This window comes from Alexandromys fortis, unplaced genomic scaffold (genome assembly GCF_014885135.2).
Source record: "Alexandromys fortis isolate MF-2015 unplaced genomic scaffold, M_Fortis_MF-2015_v1.1 scaffold_9, whole genome shotgun sequence".
In the NCBI taxonomy this organism is placed as follows: Eukaryota; Metazoa; Chordata; class Mammalia; order Rodentia; family Cricetidae; genus Alexandromys; species Alexandromys fortis.
The window spans coordinates 12,610,673-12,629,297 of record NW_026067892.1 but is presented as its reverse complement, the minus strand read 5'-3'; the positions used below and the strand labels follow the sequence as shown (position 1 = coordinate 12,629,297).

At 47.4% G+C, this 18,625-nt stretch overlaps 1 protein-coding gene across 4 annotated transcripts in view; it reads left to right on the top strand.

Moving 5' to 3' along the window:
- The first annotated feature begins 16,418 nt into the window (after nt 1-16,418).
- Nucleotides 16,419-18,625, top strand: part of Ank3 (ankyrin 3) — a 526,650-nt gene continuing 524,443 nt past the window's right edge. For 3 of the 4 annotated variants that reach the window (XM_050142456.1, XM_050142430.1, XM_050142438.1), the window contains exon 1: nt 16,434-16,647. In XM_050142456.1, coding sequence (XP_049998413.1) covers nt 16,591-16,647 — 57 coding nt within the window. In that variant the 5' untranslated portion in view covers nt 16,434-16,590. Of the gene's footprint in view, nt 16,648-18,625 lie in introns of all 4 variants that reach the window. The other variant, XM_050142496.1, reaches the window with a different exon arrangement.

Below are 18,625 nucleotides of genomic sequence, written 5' to 3'. Positions count from 1 at the left end.
GTGTGGTTATGTCTCTCGTTGTCTATTTGAATGATGTTATTTAAAGAAAAAAAATAAAACAAAAAGAAAGCCAAGAGTAGACTTGAGAAAAACACTGACTGTCTACCGAGGGTTTAACCGTCTATGCTGTTGGCTCTTCTTGCTCTTGACGTTATAAGGTAATGAGATTAGGCAACAATGGGGCTAAGAGTGGACTAAGTACAAACTTATTCTTAGTATTACATCATGAAGCCAACATCTGTAAGAAATTTTTAAAATAAATCATGTGCTGTCAAAGTCGGAGCTAATGCTATGATCAAAATTCTCAAGCAGGAGTGAAAGAGATGGCTCAATGGTTAAGAGTGCTTGCTGCTCTTCCAGAGGACCTTGGTTCCATTCCCAGCACCCACACAGTGGCTCATAGTCATCTATAACTCCAGTTCCAAAGAATCTGATGCCCTCTTCTGGCCTCTGAAGACACCAGGCTCACACAGGGTGCACAACACACATACAGGCAAACACTCACACACATGAAATATAAACAAATTAAAAACAAACCTTTAAGAAAGTAAAGTTAAAAATATTTCAAGGAGAGAAATGGTGGAAGGAAACCCTTTTAATGTATAAAGTGGTTATTATTCTTAGTTTATTATTACAAGGAAAGCTAACATTCTGGATAAGAATTCGGTGCTACTCATACTCAGAGATGTTGGTGACAGTTCACAAGTAATACTATAAATTTACTTTAGAATCTAATGTAATTTCCTTTAATGGGAAGAAATGAAAAATTTAAGGGAGTGTTGCTAAGATTTTCTTTTAATCTTGATTTTTATATTGTTTTTATTTGGTTGCAAAACAGCTCCTGCAGGCTGTGTGTTTACATACAGTGTCTCTACATGGTGTTACTCTTCTGGGAGGTCATAGACTCCTTAAGAAGTGGGGTCTAAGCTGGGCTGTGTTGGTGCACGCCTTTAATCCCAGCACTCGGGAGGAAGAGGCAGGCGGATCTCTGTGAGTTCAAAGCCATCCTGGTCTACAAGAATGAGTTCCAGGACAGGTACCATAGCTACAGAGAGAAACCTTGTCTCAAAAATAAAATAAAATTAAAAAAAAAGAGAGAGAAGGATTTTGCTGGAGAAAGAGGAACAGGGTTGGTGGGAAGCAGGCCTTGAGGTTGGTAGTCTGCCCCCCCCCCCGCTCCTGTTTTCTTTGACCCAGTCCTGGAGAAAGCAATCAACCTCATGTTCCTAGCCCCCAGCTTCAAACTACTCCTGCTAACATACCCCCCCCCCCCCCAGCGAAGAACTGTGCCCTGGATCCCAAACCCTACTTACTTCTTGGCAGCTATTGGTTGAGGCAACAAGACAAGGAGCGAACTGTGCTGACTGGTTATTTTCCTTTTTTTTTTTTTCCTTTTCATTTTGATACAAGCTGGTGTCATCTGGGTCGTTTTGTGTGTTTGTTTTTTTTTCAATTTGATACAAGCTGGCCATCGTCTGGGAAGAGGGAACGTCAACTGAGAAAATTGCCTTCATCGACCGGCATGTGGACGGGCCTGTGGGGGTGTTTTCTTGATCAATGATTGGCGTAGGTGGGCTCAGCTCACTGAGACAGTGCCATCCTTGGGCAGGTGTCCTGGGTTGTATAAAGAAGCTGGGTGAGTAAGCCATGGAGAGCAAGCAGGTAAACACTCCTCCATGGTCTCTGCTTCAGTTCCTGGCTCCAGGTTTGGGTCTTGACTTCCTGTTCTGAAGTCCCTCAGTGCTGAACTGTAAACTATCAGTAACATTAAACCCTTTTCTCCCTAAAGCTGCCTTTGGCCATGGTGTGCATCATGTGAACTGAGAGTAACTAGGATACTAGGTAGACAAGGTGGTGTCTTAGGCTTTGGGAACTGGCTTGTGGAAATCATATGGGAGAGTTTGGGGTGGTGGGCTATAGAAGAAGCCTTATTGGACTGTAAGCAGAGCTTAAGGCCACCAGGGTAAGAATTAGAAGACAAGGGCCAGACAGTAGGGGAGTCAGTTGTTGCAGGGGAGACAGCGGGCATGGGGGGGGGGAGGTGGTCTTGTGAGGTTTCAGAAAACAACAGGAATATATTATAGAATTGAACTACAAGCCTGCCATGTTATATTCTATTAAGAAATCGGCTGCAGTCTGGCCATATCCTGAAAGATTAAGTGAGGCTGACTAAAAGCAGTGGACTAATTTGTTTGATGGGGAAAATGTCTTGTTAGTTTGGGGTGTGAGTGTGTGTGTGTGTGTGTGTGTGTGTGTGTGTGTGTGTGTGTGTGTGTACTGACCTCTTCGGATCAGATAACCATATAGGATGCTCATCTCTGGGATGTCAATAGCTCTTCATTTAAGAGTGGGGCTATGTGCAGTGTTCCCCATCAGTGTCAGCATGTCAACTGGTGTTGTCATTTTGGGGATCCTGGTTAGGCAGTCATATTGTTGAGGTATCATGATTGTAGCTTCCCTGCCATTTTTAGGAGACACAATCTCATGGCAGACTTCTTGTCCCTCTGGCTCTCATATCCATTTGGCCCCTCTTGAGCCTTAGGTGTCGGGTTTATAGTGCAGATGTAATGGTCTGTCCTGTCCCTTTAAGAGACAGCCCTACCTACTCCTTCCCCTGTTCACTGAGCCAAGCAGATCTTCCTTCTGCTGCCAGCCTGAGCACCTTCCTTTTCTATCTCTCTCCTGAAGAGGCAGCTTCTGTCTCTCTCCCTTCCCTTCCTCTCTCTCTCTCTCTCTCTCTCTCTCTCTCTCTCTCTCTCTCTCTCTCTCTCTCTTTCTCTCTCTCTGTGCCTCTCTTTGCTCTTCCCCCTTCTCCCCTTCCCCTCCATAACCCACTAAATAAATATCCAACCTCACTAAGCATGGTGTGCCTATCTGTCTGGGTCTCTCACCCACCACACGACTCCCTGCCTGGTACTTGCTGCCACTCAGGGAATGGCACTGGTTTATTTTTTTACCATAACAGCAGATATATTGGTTGGCCCTGGGCACCCACAGCCAGCTGTTCACTGCATAGTGACCAACTGTAGCTTTCTGTAATGGTCTCTGTCTGGTGAAAGAGAAGCTTCTTTTGATGAGGGATGAGAGCTACATTTATCTGTGGCTAAAAGGATAAGTATTTAGAATGCAACTAGGAATTATACTGTCTTAGGCAAGTGGTACTGGTAGTTTTTCCTCTGTTATCTACTTCCTCATTCGTCCCTGGAAGTCAGCTAGGTTTACAGTCCCAGGCACAATTTCCTTCCTCTTGAGTGGGACTTTAGTCCAAGTAGAGAGCTGTTGGTTTTCACCAACAGGCAAATGCCACTATTGCACCTTTAGGGATATCTTGCTGTACTGAGCATTGTTGCTGAACAAATATGCTATGTATGAGATTCATACATCTTTAAGCGGTTAAAGATATTCTCACCATCACTCTCTCTATTCATGAACTAGGATGCTCTCTCACGTTCGTTGTGGCCACTGCCCTGACGGAGCAGAAGCCCTGACGTTTATTGACCGATTGGCTTATGTTAGATGCTGCTGTAAATGTTTCACGGGAGTTCCACAGTGTAATCCTCAGCACAAAGCAAGGAGGTCTGTCAGAGTTTCCCTGCCTTTACTCCTCTAGGAAAGATCGGGAGCCTTCCTTAAGGTAAGAAGCTACTCCAGGCCACACAGATCTAATCGGGTGTATCCTGATCTGAACAGCAGGCTTCTGGGGCGCCTGACCTCCATCCCTGGGCGATCATGTTTCATATGCTGCTGCACTAGGCTCTTCCCTGCCTTTGTAACTCTCCTGGCCTCCCTGGGGTCCTTTAATGTGTGACTTCCCACAAGCTCTCTTAGCGGCTAGATCCTCAATACACATTTTGGTTTTGGATGAATGAATGCATTTACTTTAGAGTTGGTCACCTTTAGGTATACTCCCTTGTATAATGCCTAGTGTAAAAGCTACTGACCAGGCCAGCCAGTCCCCCTTCTATTTGGCCTATCAGGAATAACTAGCCAGATTTCCCTCTCCTCTCCTCCTTTTACCTCTCCTCCTCGTCCCTTCCCTTTCCTCTCCTTCCCTTTTCATTGCTTTTCTCTGTTACAGTTTTTTGTATGCTTTCTTTTTGTTCTTGTTGTTGTATTTTTGAGACAAGGTCTCATGTAGCACAAATTCACTGTACAGCCAAGGATGATCTTACATTTCTGATTCTCCTCCCACCGACTAGAAATACACTCACACACATCAAAACTAGCTCACACAGTTCTGGGGAGTCAAACTCCCAGATTTGTGCAGGCCAGGCAAGCATTCTACCAACCAAGCTAGTTCCCCAGCTCCCAGGCACATTTTTCTCAGTTCCCTGTCTTTGGCCACCTTTCATTTCTAGTAGAGGAGCATCGATATGCTGAGGAGAATTTATAACATGTACATTAAACGCCCCGTGTGCAGCAGGCTGTGGCCTACCTAGGTCATAGCTGAGGAGAGAAAAACTGAGCTCTTGAGTAACCCCATAGGTTAAAGCAGGACGCAGGGTGGATGTACCCTGGCATTTCATAACTATGCAAGCAATCGAGCAGTATGCAGTATTCAGGTCCCCAGATAGAGAGAGAGGAGAGAGAGATTGAGAGAGAGAGAGAGAGAGAGAGAGAGAGAGAGAGAGAGAGAGAGAGAGAGAGAACAGGTCCCTCTAACAACACTTCTGAAAGACTTCCCGAGGGGATGGCAACGACTAGCTAAATGTAAACAGTAAGTGAGGAGGGCAGGGGAATGGCACAGAGCCTGAGGACCTGAAATTGATTCCTGGAAACCATGTGAAAGCCAGATAGTGTGACTCCCCACCGTAATGGCAGGGCTCCTCCGATGAGCAGGAGAGTCAGCTGCAAGTTCGCATAGGCAGCACAGCGCAGGGCATGGTAGCACAGCGGTGCGGTGGCAGAAACAAGAGAGAGCCTGTCTCCAAATCAACACAAAGAAGAGAACTCCCAAAATGTTGTTCTGTTTTCCCAGTTGTCCTCCAGACTCACCATGTCACGTGTGTGCCTTCTCTATCTCCACCTCTAGAGAAAGAGAGTGAGAGAGAGAGAGAGAGAGACAGAGAGAGAGACAGAGAGAGAGACAGAGAGAGAGAGGGAGGGAGGGAGGGAGGGAGGGGGGAGAGAAAGGGAGAGAGAATAATACAATCGTAGTAGATCTGAGGCTAATGATGAAGGGCAGTCACAATGGGGAGGGGCTGCAGGCTGCACCTACATCCGGAGCTTGAAGAAAAGTCCATTTCATTATTTTGAGAAAATAATCCTCTGATAAGAGTCACAACCATCTTCTTGTGGATGAGTCGATTAAAAATAACTCAAAAATGAGGGTGTAGGCACTATGCGTGAAGAGAAATATGTACATGGGCACGTGCACAGGGTAAGCCTGTGTGAGTGTTGGAGGTGAAAGACAATAGGAACAGTTATATGCCATGGAGAATTAATTCTGACTACAGATCAGGTTTGCTTTCTGACGGGCTGAGCAGTAATTGCAGTAATTATCGACACAGCCTCCTGTGGGCCTCATGAAGAAATTCCCACCGTAAGTTGGGTAGCCAGCTCTATGTAGAGTTGGACTCCTTCCCTTCGGAATTGTCCAGGGGCTGAAAACCTTAGCCAGCTTCAAATGATACTTTCTTTAAACCGAGGAGAAACTGGAACCTTCATAATTATCTCAGATCAAGGAAATAGATATTATTAACATATGCTATTCACCTATATAATTATATATTAATGGCATTTTTCGTCTCTCTGACTCCAAAATCTTGTCTGCACGCAAGGAGTTTGCAAGCCCAAACTCATCTTTCAGAATCCCGAGAGGCCAGAAGCCCAGGGGCATCATGGGACACGCTGCTAGTGCTGACTGTGTCTGGATGTCCTGGGAGGTTAAATTCTAGTCAAATATTTAAAAATAAAAACAAAGAACCACATCTTTGTTTCATTGATTTGTTGCATTGTTCTCTTTATATACATATATATATATATATATCGATTTTAGGCCTGTGTTTGATTACTTTTTGCCATCTACTCCTCTTGGGTGTGTTTGCATCTTTCCGTTCTAGCACTTTCAGGTGTGCCATGAAGTGGCTAGTGCGAGCTCTCTCTACTTTCTTTATGTAGGCACTTAACTACTACGAACTTTCCTCTTAGCACTGCTTGCATAGCGTCCCACAGGCTTGGGTGTGCTGTGCATTCGTTTTCTTTGAGGTCTGAGAAGTCTTTGATTTCTTCCTCTGTTTCTTCCCTGACCCAGTGGCGATTCAGTAGAGTTACCAGAGGTAGGTAAATTCAGATTTGGATTCCCTCTGGATCAATGGCTCTCAACCTTCCTAACGCCCCGACTGACTCTCTCTCGTACAATTCCTCATGTTGTGGTGAGACCCCCCCAACCCCTAAAATTATTTCATTGTTTCTTCACAACTGTAATTTTGCTACTGTTGTGAATCGCAATGTAAACATCTGGTATGTAGGGCAGCTCATGTGTGACCCTAAAAGGGTCACGACCCACAGGTTGAGAACTACTGCTCTCTACACCTATACCGCTTGGTTTTCAGCCCCTGCATGTTGAACAGCTGCTAGCTGGCCCTGGGCTGTTCCAGGCAGGAAGCTGATGGAGGTCTGTGTTTAATACACAATACATTCTTGGCACAGGTTAAGTGCAAAACACTAAGTCCCTGGATCTCTCCTCATTCAAGGTCACAGTGAAGTTCATTACAGGTTTCTTTGATAATGAATAGGTTTGCCTTCACTAGTTAACTGATGAAACATACCGGCGGATTCGGGACGAGTATAATTTGTATTTTATGTTCAGCCTGTCTGGATAGATAACACCTTTCCCATCCCGAAACTGTATGTGTCTTCCGGCCTCCCCTCTCAAGGGGGACGTGAAGAGAACCATTGCCTGTGTTGTTAACAAGGTGGGATAAGAAGGCGGGATGGCCAAATGTTAGGGCACCAGTGTCCTGATGGTTAATGGGACTTGCGCATCTTATCTATTTCTTTTTTTTAAAAAAGATTTTTATTCATTTAGTATGTGTATGGCTAGATATATGCTTACACATCAGAAGAGAGCACCAGAGCACAAGATCCCATTACAGATGGTTGTAAGCCACCAGTGGTTGCTGGGAATTGAACCTGGGTCCTCTGGAAGAGCAGCCAGTGCCATTAACCTCTAGGTCATCTCTCCAGCTCCCCAGTTTGACTTTCCTTTACATCTAGTCTGTTACCATTCTCACCACGCCCCTTAAATTCCCCTTCACGACTTTATGTCTGAATGGTCAAAGGCACAGGCTAGGCTGGGCTGCCTGTACAAGACATCGTCACTAGTAAGAATACCTTATCCATGAGCAACATAGAACTGGCAGGACATGTCACTGACCTGGGCTTCCTGACCTCAGTCCTACCGCCGTTTGGAGCTAGATCATTTTTAGAATTTTATTTCAAGCATCTGCATGTTGTATGTATGGGGATATAGCCTCCCTTATCCCCCATAGCCACACTTTTCTTTCCTGTTCCCTGCTCCTTGTCTCTCTAATCAGCTTTGTTTCCATGGTCCATAGTATGAAGATGAGTGTTAACTGCCAACTTGGAGGAATCTAGAATCACCTGGAAAATAAGCCTGTAGGCATACAAGTGAGGAATTGTTTTGGTTAGGGAAAGGGGAAGACCTTACTTCATTGAGCCCAGGGCCATTCCCTGAATCAGGCATCCTGGACTGTGTACAGAAAGCAAACATGGCAGCAGCGGGCGTCCATCACTCTCTGCCTCCTGACTGAGGCTGCGATGGGAGTGGCTGCTTCAAGCTTCTGCTCCCCACCCCCACCTCTAGCCTTGAACTCTCAGCTGGAATAGGCCCTTTCTCCTTCAAGTTGCTTTTTCCAGGGTGTCTTATTAGAGCAAGCAGGAAAGAAACTACGGCATGATGAGGAGTGTATGTATGACTTTATGTATCTCTATACAATCTCGGAACCACAGATGAGAGAAAACATATAATACGTATCCTTCTGAGACGGACTCCGGATTCTCCGTGTGCTTGTATAGGATTAGTTCCAGGTGTGAGAGGCTGGATGCGTCTCCTGAATCTGTCCAGAGCCTTGCAGGTCATTCTGCAGTGTTCGTGGCCACTGCTCAGGAGATGTCGGCAGCAGCCCTACAGATTCTGGAAAGATCTGGAATGTCTCCAGAAGCTGGATCTGGTAGACCCTGGTGTTATCTCAGTACTCGGGAGGTGGGAAGCAGGAGGATCATGACTTTCAGGCTAACATGGGCAAGCGAGACCCTGCGTTAAGAAAGAGAGAAAGCAGAACGGAGAGACAGCTCAGAGGTTAAGAGCACTGGCTGCTCTTCCAGAGGTTCTCAGTTCAGTTCCCCCGCAACCACATGGTAGCTGGCAACCATCAGTAATGAGAGCTTGTGTCCTCTTCTGGTGTCCAAGCATACCTGCAGGCAAAACACTATACATAATAAATATGTATAATAAATGGTGGTATCTTGGGGAATATTACTTTAAGGTGTGTGACTTTTGTTTACGGTGCATTTGTTTAACTCTGTAAAGCTGTGGTTCTTTGCCTGTCTAAAACACCTGATGGTCTAATAAAGAGCTGAATGGCCAATAGCAAGGCAGGTGCAAGGAGAGGCTAGGGTAGCAGGCAGAGAGTGTAAATAGAAGGTGAAACCTGAGAGGACAAGGAGAAAGAGAACAAGGAGAGAAGAATATCAGGGGCCAGCCACCCAGCTACACAGCAAACTACAAAGAAAGAAGTAAAGAAAGGTATACAGAAATAGAGACAGATAAAAGCCCAGAGGCGAAAGGTAGTCGGGATAACATAAGAAAACTGGCCAGAAAAAAAGCCAAGCTAAGGCCGGACATTCATGACTAAGAATGAGCCTCCTTGTGTAATTTATTTGGGAGGTAGGTGATGGGCCCTTCAAAAAAGTCAAAAGAGTGAAAAAAAAAAAAAAACCCACAGTATTTTGGCATTCCATTGTGGAACTCGAATATCCAGAGGCAAAAGGTCATCAGGATAATTTAAGTTATGAAAAGCTGGCAAGAAACAACCCAAGCTAAGGCCGGGCATTCATAAGAAATAGTAAGCTTCTGTATGTGTGATTTACTGGAGAGCTGGGTAGCGGGATCCCACAAATAAAATAAAATAAAATAAAAAAATAAAATGTCACACAACAGTGGCATGTGCCTGTAATCCCAGCACTTGAGAGCAAGCAGGAATTCAAGACCAACTCTGGCTGTGAAATGGGTCTGAGCTATACATACGGAGCCCTTGTGATTGCCAAATGTGTCCTGAGAGACACAGTCTCCAGGTAGAACCAGTTCCTGCATCTGTGTCTCATGATAATCTGAGAAACTCGGAGCACCCCAAACTCTCTTTTCAGATTATGCGCTTTGACTTCCGAGGAGAGAGGACTCCTGCTGGACCGTGCGCCCCACCGTGGTGAAACTGTAGTTAAGGCAACCTCCAACCGAAGACTCTTCGTTGTCTGAGAATTACCTTAACAAGTTTCTATGAGTTTCTGGCCAGTTTCTCCTTAACAAGTTTCTATGACTTTCTGGCCAGTTTCTCCTCAGACGACTTCACTGCTTAGCTGCATGCTCTCCTCACACTTCCTGTAGACGGAACTTGTTCACTTCAAACAAATGTCTGAGCCAGCAAGAGGCGAGGCCCTTGTCCTCGGGTCTCTGCTAGACTGGATGACAGCGTGCTCCTGTTCTCAAGCAAGCTACCCTGCAGTCTTCTGGAATTTGCTCTCTGGTGGCACCCCCAACCTTTTGTTGGTTTACTGCCTGTTACTTCCTTCTGTCCTGTCACACTCAGAATTCGCCACCCAGACGTACCCAAGAAGAAAGCTGGTCCTTAGCCACGATCACTTCTGCAGTCATTGTCCATTTGAGTAGTGGACTTCACTTCTCCTTCCTCCTTTGGCCAGCTGACCCCTTCATTAGGGTGTTACCTTGGAGACAGAGTGCTCACCTGAGCCTGTGCTAGAATTATCTGGTTTCTGACGGGAGTGACACTAGGCTCTGATCCCAGATTCCAATCCTGTGTGGAGTATACAAGTATATGTATATATATAGTTCATATATATATATATATATAGTTCATAACCATAATCCTACCATTCAAAGGCTGAGGCAGGAGACTCACAATGCCAGTGTGGGCAAAACATCTCTCTCTCTCTCTCTGTGTGTGTATGTGTGTATGAGAGAGAGAGAGAGACAGAGAGAGAGAGAGAGAGAGACAGAGAGACAGAGAGAGAGACAGAGAGAGACAGAGAGAGAGAGACAGAGAGTTTTTATTGATCTGGGTCCAGCCCCACTCCTGAGGACACAGAGCAGAGCAGCTGGGCAAGCCCCGCAGGTGAATCTGGGTGAGACTGGGTGTCACCCAGCAAAGAACTATTGTATTATTATTGTTTTATATGAAAAAAACAATGTCTTTTTGACAAGTTCAATCCTGCTAGTAACACTTGGAAAGGACAGTGACAAAAACCACGAGCAAAACCACACAGCACTGCCCTGATATGGTGGTCCACACCTGATAACCTGAGCTACGTGATAGTTGTAAAATAAAACAAACAAACAAGCAAAAGAAAAAACAACCTCACAAAATCCTAAGGGCATGATTAATAAAAGGAAGAATTGGAGTCAGGCACACTCTCAGGAGCTAGGGAGAGTTCAAGGCCCCTTAAAGAAGTAATTTTTTAAAGATTTATTTATTTATTATGTATACAACATTCTGCCTCAATGTATGCCCACATGCCAGAAGGGGGCGCCAGATCTCATTACAGATCCTTGTGAACCACCATGTGGTTGCTGGGAATTGAACTCAGGACCTCTGGAAGAACAGCCAGCCAGTGCTCTTAACCTCTGAGTCATCTCTCCAGCCCCTCAAAGAAGTATTTTAATTGAATATCCAGTCCTCTGTTGTTTTGTCTGCTTCCGTGTGTTGACAGAGATTTCTGTCCCACTGGGTCCTGCAGCTGTTCTGTCCCAAAGAACCACACAGAGGTCTACATTAACCATAAAATGGTTGGCCTATTAGCTCAGGTTTCTTATTAACTAATTCTTACATCTTAAGTTAGCCCATTATTCTTGTCTATGTTAGCCACGTGTCTTAGTACCTTTTATCAGTGAGACATTCTGATCTTGCTTCCTCTGTGTCTGGTTTCCTCTAAGTCGACTGCAGACTGACTCTTTCCTCATCCCAGAATTCTTCTGTTCTCCTCACCCTGCCTCTACTTCCTGCCTGGCTACTGGCCAATCAGCGTTTCATTAAAACAATACAATAGAAGTGACAGGGTATAAGACTATTGTCCCACAGCATCTGTGGAGACAGGCACATGCAGTCATGTGCGCATACCCCCTCCCATCCACCCAATACACAGAATTAAAGACAAATTTAAAAGGAAGATTACATTAAGGGATGCAATGCTTGTACTACACAACTGTAACAGACACCGTGAAATGACAGCTTCCAGCAAGTGCCTAGGGTGTCTTAGGTTCTCTCACTGACTCCCACACCACCTTTCCCACCCTCCCCTTCTCCCTTTCTACTTTCCATCCTTCACCCAAACCTATTCTTCACGTGTAATTATGGTGGGCTCTGAGAACTCTGCTACACCAAGGTTGACCTAGTGGTACCACTTTCCCTCTTACATCCTAGCTTTTCTACAGCGACAGCTATGAAACCCACTATTGCACAGAGAGAAATCTGATGTGCGTGCCAGCAAGGTATGGTGTCACTCAGAGGAGGGCACAGCTGCGAGTGAAGCAAGGGTATCGGGTTTCGACCTTGGGAATCTGTCCTAGGGAGGCGGGCCAAGTTCTTAAGCATACCTTTCGTTTGTTCAGCAAACTTCTATCAAGTGAGACCGTGTGCTCTGTGCTGGGGGGTTGGACAAGCAAAAGACATGCTTAAAGTGATAAGATTATCTGAAGGTGACCCAGGCCAGTTAGGTACTGGAAAAAAAAAATGGCTCCCCAAATTGTGCAATCTGAAGAGAAACCCAAGCTCTAGCATTGAAGGCAACTGTGTTTACAATTCAAAAGAGATACAATGTGCAATCTGTGTGTCATACATCCCTTGGAAGGATGCAGAGAATGTAAGGTCAAATGTATCATTGAAAGTATGAATATCGGGCTGGATAGTGGTGGCGATGCACACCTTTAATCCCAGCACTTGGGAGACAGAGGCAGGGAAATCTCTGTGAGTTCAAGGTCAGCCTGGTCTACAAGAGCTAGTCCCAGGACAGGCTCCATAGCTACAGAGAAACCCTGTCTCGAAAAACCAAAAAAATCAAACAAAACAAAAAATAAAAAATAAAACAAACAAAAAAAAACCCCAAGAATATCACACTAAACCTACAAATGGCTAATAATCAATTTGGATATAGATGTATCTATCCATACACATATACATCTTAGTTAGGGTTTCTATTGCTACCATGAAACACCATGACCAAAAGCAAGTTTGAGAGGAAAGGGTTTATTTGGCTCACCCTTCCATACACTGTTTATCATCGAAGGAATTCAGGACGGGAACTCGAACAGAGCAGGAACCTGGAAGACAGAGGCTGATGCAGAGGCCATGAAGGGTGCTGTTTATCGTCTTGTTCCCCATGACTTGCTCCACCTGCTTCCTTATGGAACTTAGGAGTACCAGCCCAGGGATGGCACCACCTACAATGGCCTGGGCTCTCCCTTATGCATCACTGATTAAGAAAATGCCTTACAGCCCCATCTTAATGAGGCCTTTTCTTAACTGAGGCTCCCTCCTCTCAGATGACTGTAGCTTGTGCCAAGTTGACATAAAACTACCCAGCACAATGTATTAGATTTCCGAACTGCATAAAAACACTCTACAATACACTCTACAACCACAGTGACATTGTCTACGAATACCCAAGGAATGGCAAAGAGCCGCATCAACAGGAAAGGGATCTAGAAGGTTTCCTTGGGGGTGGGAATGCAGTACAGCAATAGTGGCTTTATAGCTGGAGAGAGAAACTGGGCTTAGGGGAGAGCTGGAGGCTCTGAAAGGGGCTTTCGGAGCAGAGAATGGCCACTGTGGGGAGACCTTGGGGGACAGCAAGTTACTCGTGATGGCTGCGCGTGGAACCCCTGGGACAGGGCGGAGGGATGGAGAAGAGCCACTGAGATTCTGTGGAGGGAGTAGAACTGGAGCACTTAGGGTGAGCTTTTTCTCTTGAGGGATGGAGAGGGTCGGCACAAAAGCTTAACAGTTCTTACTCTTGTGAGTCCATTCGATGTTTGGGAAAATCACACTATTAGAGCAAGAGCAGATTCAGTACCCAAAATTCGGAAACCACTGCAGTTGTGATGGTACATGCCAACTGGTATGGCCTGGCATGAAGTCAATGCTTGCAAGACATGGCAACCTGTGGGTGAAGACAGCGATACAGTGGGGAAGGGTAAAGAGGAGGAGAAAAGGAAGGAGGGAGGGAGGGAAGAAGGGAGAGAGAGAGAGAGAGAGAGAGAGAGAGAGAACTGGGGGTAGAACCCAGAACTTAGAAATGCAGGGCTGGAGAGATGGCTCAGAGGTTAGGACGACTGACTGTTCTTCCAGAGGACCTGGGTTCTAATTCCCAGCACCCACATAGCAGCTTACAACTGTCTGATCTGACATCCTCACACAGACATACATGCAGGCAAAACACCAATATGCACAAACAATATAAATAAATGAGTTATAAAAATAAAAAATAAATGCAGAGTAAATCATGCATGGTGGGAGGATTGCCTTAAGTTCAAAGCCAGCCTGAGTTACATAGTGAGTTCAAGGCCAAGCCCGTGAGACAGTCTCCAAATAAATAGTATAAAAGAGGGCTGGGGATCTAGCCCAAGAGTGGGTCAGAGAGACAGCAAACGATGGAAGCAAGAAGACAGAAGGAGGCCCAAACAAATCCCAGAAGTTGATTAAGTAGGAGGTATATCCAATATCCTGCGTCGTCTAGTAAGTGGCCTGGAAAAGTCCCTCATGCATGCAGCAAGCCAGTCGACTCTGATTGGGTGCCTGGCATCATTAGCTGAGGAAAGGCAGAGGCATAGTAAGGTGTCTAAGCAAGCAGACCTGTCCCATCAGCGTCCACTGCTGCTGGTTTATGATATTTGGGATATTTGGCCATAATGGGAAGGATAGAGCAGGTCAGTACTATAGGGTATCATGGGCTGGATGGAAAAGGTTGTGGTTTAGCTGTATTTTTTTTTTTTTTTTTTTTTTTTGAGGAAGGGGAGGGTTGCCAGGTCTCTCACTCTTCAGCCAGGCTTGAACTTACTGATTGTCTAAGGCTGGCCTTGACCGTTTTGGTTTACCTCCTGCTTCAGCCTCCAGAGTATTGGACACAACCAGCTTGAGCCACCTCACCTGGCTCCATTGTGATCTTTCAAGCTGTAGCCAGCTGCTTGCTTTTACAAGTGCAACACAGGCTGCCTCAGGAGAAGGGAAAGAGGCTTGTGTATTCCCAAACACAAGCGCTTCTCAGAACAAGGCGCCAGATAAACAGACTAGAGAGGCCCTGCAGGAAAACCCCCCTTTCTGAAGCCCGCTAGGGGCTGCTCCTCGCATTAACTTCTTGTCTCCTCTCTGCCCCCTCCCTTTTTCTATTGTTCTTCTGACTGCTGCTGGCCTCTTGTGGTGGCTGAGTCAGTGCCAGGGTGCTGGTTAGTAAAATACCTGTGTTTGTTTGGGCTCTCCCAATGCAATGCTGTTCTCCAGTCTGTGTGGTCAGCTTCCCGCATCCAGTGTCTGAGGGAATAAAGCACCCATTCAAGCACAGTAGGAGAGGCAAGACAGTGTCCTTGCCCTCGTGGGCCTTAATAAGACCTGCCAAGACCATGGAATGATACCAGGGGTCATTAAGCTTGCCTGGACACATAAATGCATTTGGAAAGTTAAAAGGAAGTTCCCTTTCCTCGTGGACCAGTAACACATATAACAGAATGTAAAATGCACAGTCTTAGGGACTTCCTAAATTCTGAAAGCAATGAATGGTTTAAAGACTAGGTTCAGATCCTGCTGTCTGTCTTACACAGATTCTGTCAGGACCAAATGTGGTAACATGGGCTAGAAGCTCAGCAGAGTCGGTGGATACACAGTCAAGGAAGGGCCCACACATTCTGTGTCAGCTATGGGTTTGCTTGGGAGGTCAGAGTTGCAGGGAACTCCCTGCAGAGTTCTCTGGGTCGGATGTAATTACCGTGCTTTTCAATAGTTGACCAAAACACGCTGCAACCTTCAGAATTTCTGTCGTAGTTTGGCCTTTGGCCTCACCAGAACTATTACTTAGCTTTAAAACAAAGAAAAAGAAAAAAGAAAAACAAACTCCCCCCCCCCAAAAAAAAACAAAACTTGTTTCACCCCCATTAACTGCCTAACAAGGAGCCTTCAGATCCCATCACTTTCACTTGCCAGAAACAAAGAAAGCAAAAGTAACGATAAACAATGTACGCGAACAATGGAAACAATGTTTCCAGTCTACTTAGCCTCCAGGTGCTAGTGTGGCTGTCTCCGTGTGAGAAAAAAATGGAGTCTGGCTACTGGTTGAGAGAAAACGTTTATCTTTACAGCCAAAACTGAATCAGATGGTGTGCTTGTGGTGGTGGTGGTGGGGGGGGCAGGACGCGAAGACTACATTTTTGGCTGTGTCTCTCGAGCTGATTGGTGCTAAGCTGGGAGAGGTTCCCTTTGACAGACACCTGCCTAGAATAGATGCTTTCCTCTTCCAAATCCTCATCCACCAGGATAAGTTCTACTGATGTGCCCAGTGGCCTGGACAGCCAGCTGAATCTTGTCATTTGACCTCCTAGACGCGGACATTCCGAGATCCGACTCCTGGCTTCCTTGCTGACTAGGGCTCATTCCATGCCTCCCACCGGGATGGGTATGGGGTTGGAATGGGGGCTCTTCTGGATATCTAGCTGGAGCCGTCGGAGCCCCAAGCGGTCCTCAGGTGGCGTGAATTCGAGACTGGAATTAGGTTTCGGAGGGGGTGTGCCTGTAGTTACCGCTGCCCCGTGGATTTAACACTCAAAATGAACACTATAAGCGAAAGCTACATCGCTGCCCGTTGTCCTCTTAAATTCAAACAGTTATCCAGCTGCTAACTAGGAAGGACCTTGCTAGCATCGTGGGGGGTGGGTACTGTCGGGATTCCGTCCGCTCAGGTGGAGCGGGGTGTGCACTGACCCTTGCTCTGTTCCCCGACCTTCCTCGAACGCCCCGGGCCCTCTCAAGGCCACCGAACCCTCTAAGTCCCCGGGACCCTGCAGAGGACGCGGCACTGGGCATGCTCGGGCGGCTGCGGGGCCGGGCGGGTCGCCGCGCCTCCACCTGGCTGGCCCGCCCCCCACGAGCCGGTCGCACAGCACCTGGCGGCGCCCTGCAGGGGGAGGAGACGGCACGGGGCGGCGCTGCGCGTTCTCGAGCGGCGGCCCAACTTTTCCCCCCCCCCCATTTCCTCCCGGGGGTGAAGTTCCTGGATTAGGGGGTGAAGACACGCGGAGACGGGCGCAGAGCCGAGTTCCTGGAAGGAGAGGAGCGCGCGGGTCCCCACAGCATGGCCTGCTCGGGCACCTCGTCCCCTGTGGGCATGGGGAGCCCTGATCCTGAGCAGGTGAGCGCCCCCACCTGTGGCTGCGCCCCCACCCCCCCCAACCTCCGCAGCGATGATGGGCTGGGGTTGTGATCCCGGGAGACCAGGAGACACAGGGACGATGCGGGAGCCCTGTGTTCCTGCTGGGGGTCGGGGGGCGTCTGAGAGGTGCTCGTTGCTCCCAGACCGTGGAACGAGGTTTTGGCTCCTTTTGGGAGCGCGAGCTCTTAGCCGGCGCCGCAGCTCCGGCGTCCCCAGGGAGGAGGGAGGCCAGGACCTGGGGCTTTTACTCCGAACATTTGCGCTGAAAAAGCAACTCGGGGAGTGGGGCTCCGGGCGGGCCCAGCTGCGTCTGGCGTCTTTGGGTTTCGTGCTCACCGCCATGCCGAACTGGCCTGATTACGCGGCCCGGGTCCGCTGCACCTTTAATGGGGAAGTCACCTGGCTGGGAAAGTTAACTGGGTTTTCTTTCTTTTTTCCTCTTTGAAGGTGAGTCGAGAGACTTAGTAGGGAACGGAGGGGCAAGGCAGTGTGCTTTCGAAATTAGGGCATAAAAATGCAGAGCCTCAGGTACGGCAGCAGTGCCAAGGGGGCGGCTCGAGGTGGGTTCTCCCCCGCCCCCCATCTCTGGCATCCGAGAGCAACTTGCGCCAAGAAAAAAAAAGAAAAAAAAATCCAGGTGCTTGTGGAACACGACGGTAGCTTCCCGTCTTTTTGCTGAGGCCCCACAGCCGGGACACCTCTAAGGCCCGAGGCTGTCAGCATTGTAGGCACAGAGTAGGGTAACGAGGGTGCGTGAAAGGCACCCCGAAGCGGACCCAAGAAACCACAGCTATCTGGGAGGGGAGGAGAGTGGGAGCTGGGCGCGCGAGGGGGGGAGGGGGCGTGTCAGGAGGAGGAAAATACCTCTTTCGCTCGCTTTTTGAGACTAAAAAGAAATCTGTGTATTCATGATCTACTTCAGGAAAACGACAAATACTACATTTTTAAAAGTACTTCTTGGAGCAGGCTCGAAACCTTGGTGTACCTAGCTTCACGTCTGTTAGCCGATTCCTTCAGTTTCTCGCCCCCCCCCCCGCCCCGCGCGTCCCCGACGCTCCCGGGAATCTAGAACGCTTAAAAAGACGCTTCAATCTTCACAAAAGTGTCGCGCGCATTTTCTTGCAATCTGATTCTGAGTTTTGATTTTGTTTGTTGCAGAGTAGGTGTGGCCTGTCTAAATTTGGAAGTGGTCACGTTCTCATAGAAGCTGTGTCCTATCTCCCTAGGGTGGTTACATCGGCTCTTATAGCAGGAGGTGACCAGTCCAAGTAGGCTTCAGAGTAGGGAGCGTGAGGGAAGCGGACTCAGGGTGAAGGCAGACTGCTGCCCCAGCACTTCAGGACTCTGCAGAATCTGCTGACCTGGGCTCAAGCCATTCACTGCGCCTTTAAGGAAGCACATGTTCTATGCAGGAGGGGAATGCAAAGTTAAACTACGTCTGAAACGTTACCATCCTGGCACCTCCATCCACTCACGTGTAGAGAGCCAGGTTCTCTTTATCCAATCAGCTTCGGGTGAAGAAATGAGCTGTGTCTGGGTTGTGGTGACCGTTCATTTGTGGATCTTTTTCGTTAAGACTCAAAGAAATGCATTTCCTAATCCATGCATTGTGTATTAGCAGAGACAGGTCCTCTGTTTGGGATCCAGGGAAACGCCGAGTTCTGAGTCTGTTTACATTTCTGTGGGGTGGCTCTATCAGCATTGTGGTTTTTCTTTATTCAGTACCTGCCTGTATTTCCTTTCACGGTGACTGTCGCGTTCACCCTCGACCAGCAAGGAAAACGCAACACCCGGAGCTCTTCTTGCAGCAGTTTTCAGGACTTTATTCACAACAATCTATCTCCTTCTCTGTCTCTGTCTCTGTCTCTGTCTCTGTCTCTCTCTCTCTCTCTCTCTCTCTCTCTCTCTCTCTCTCTCCCTCTCTCCCCCTCTCCCCCCCTCTCTCCTCTCTCTCCTC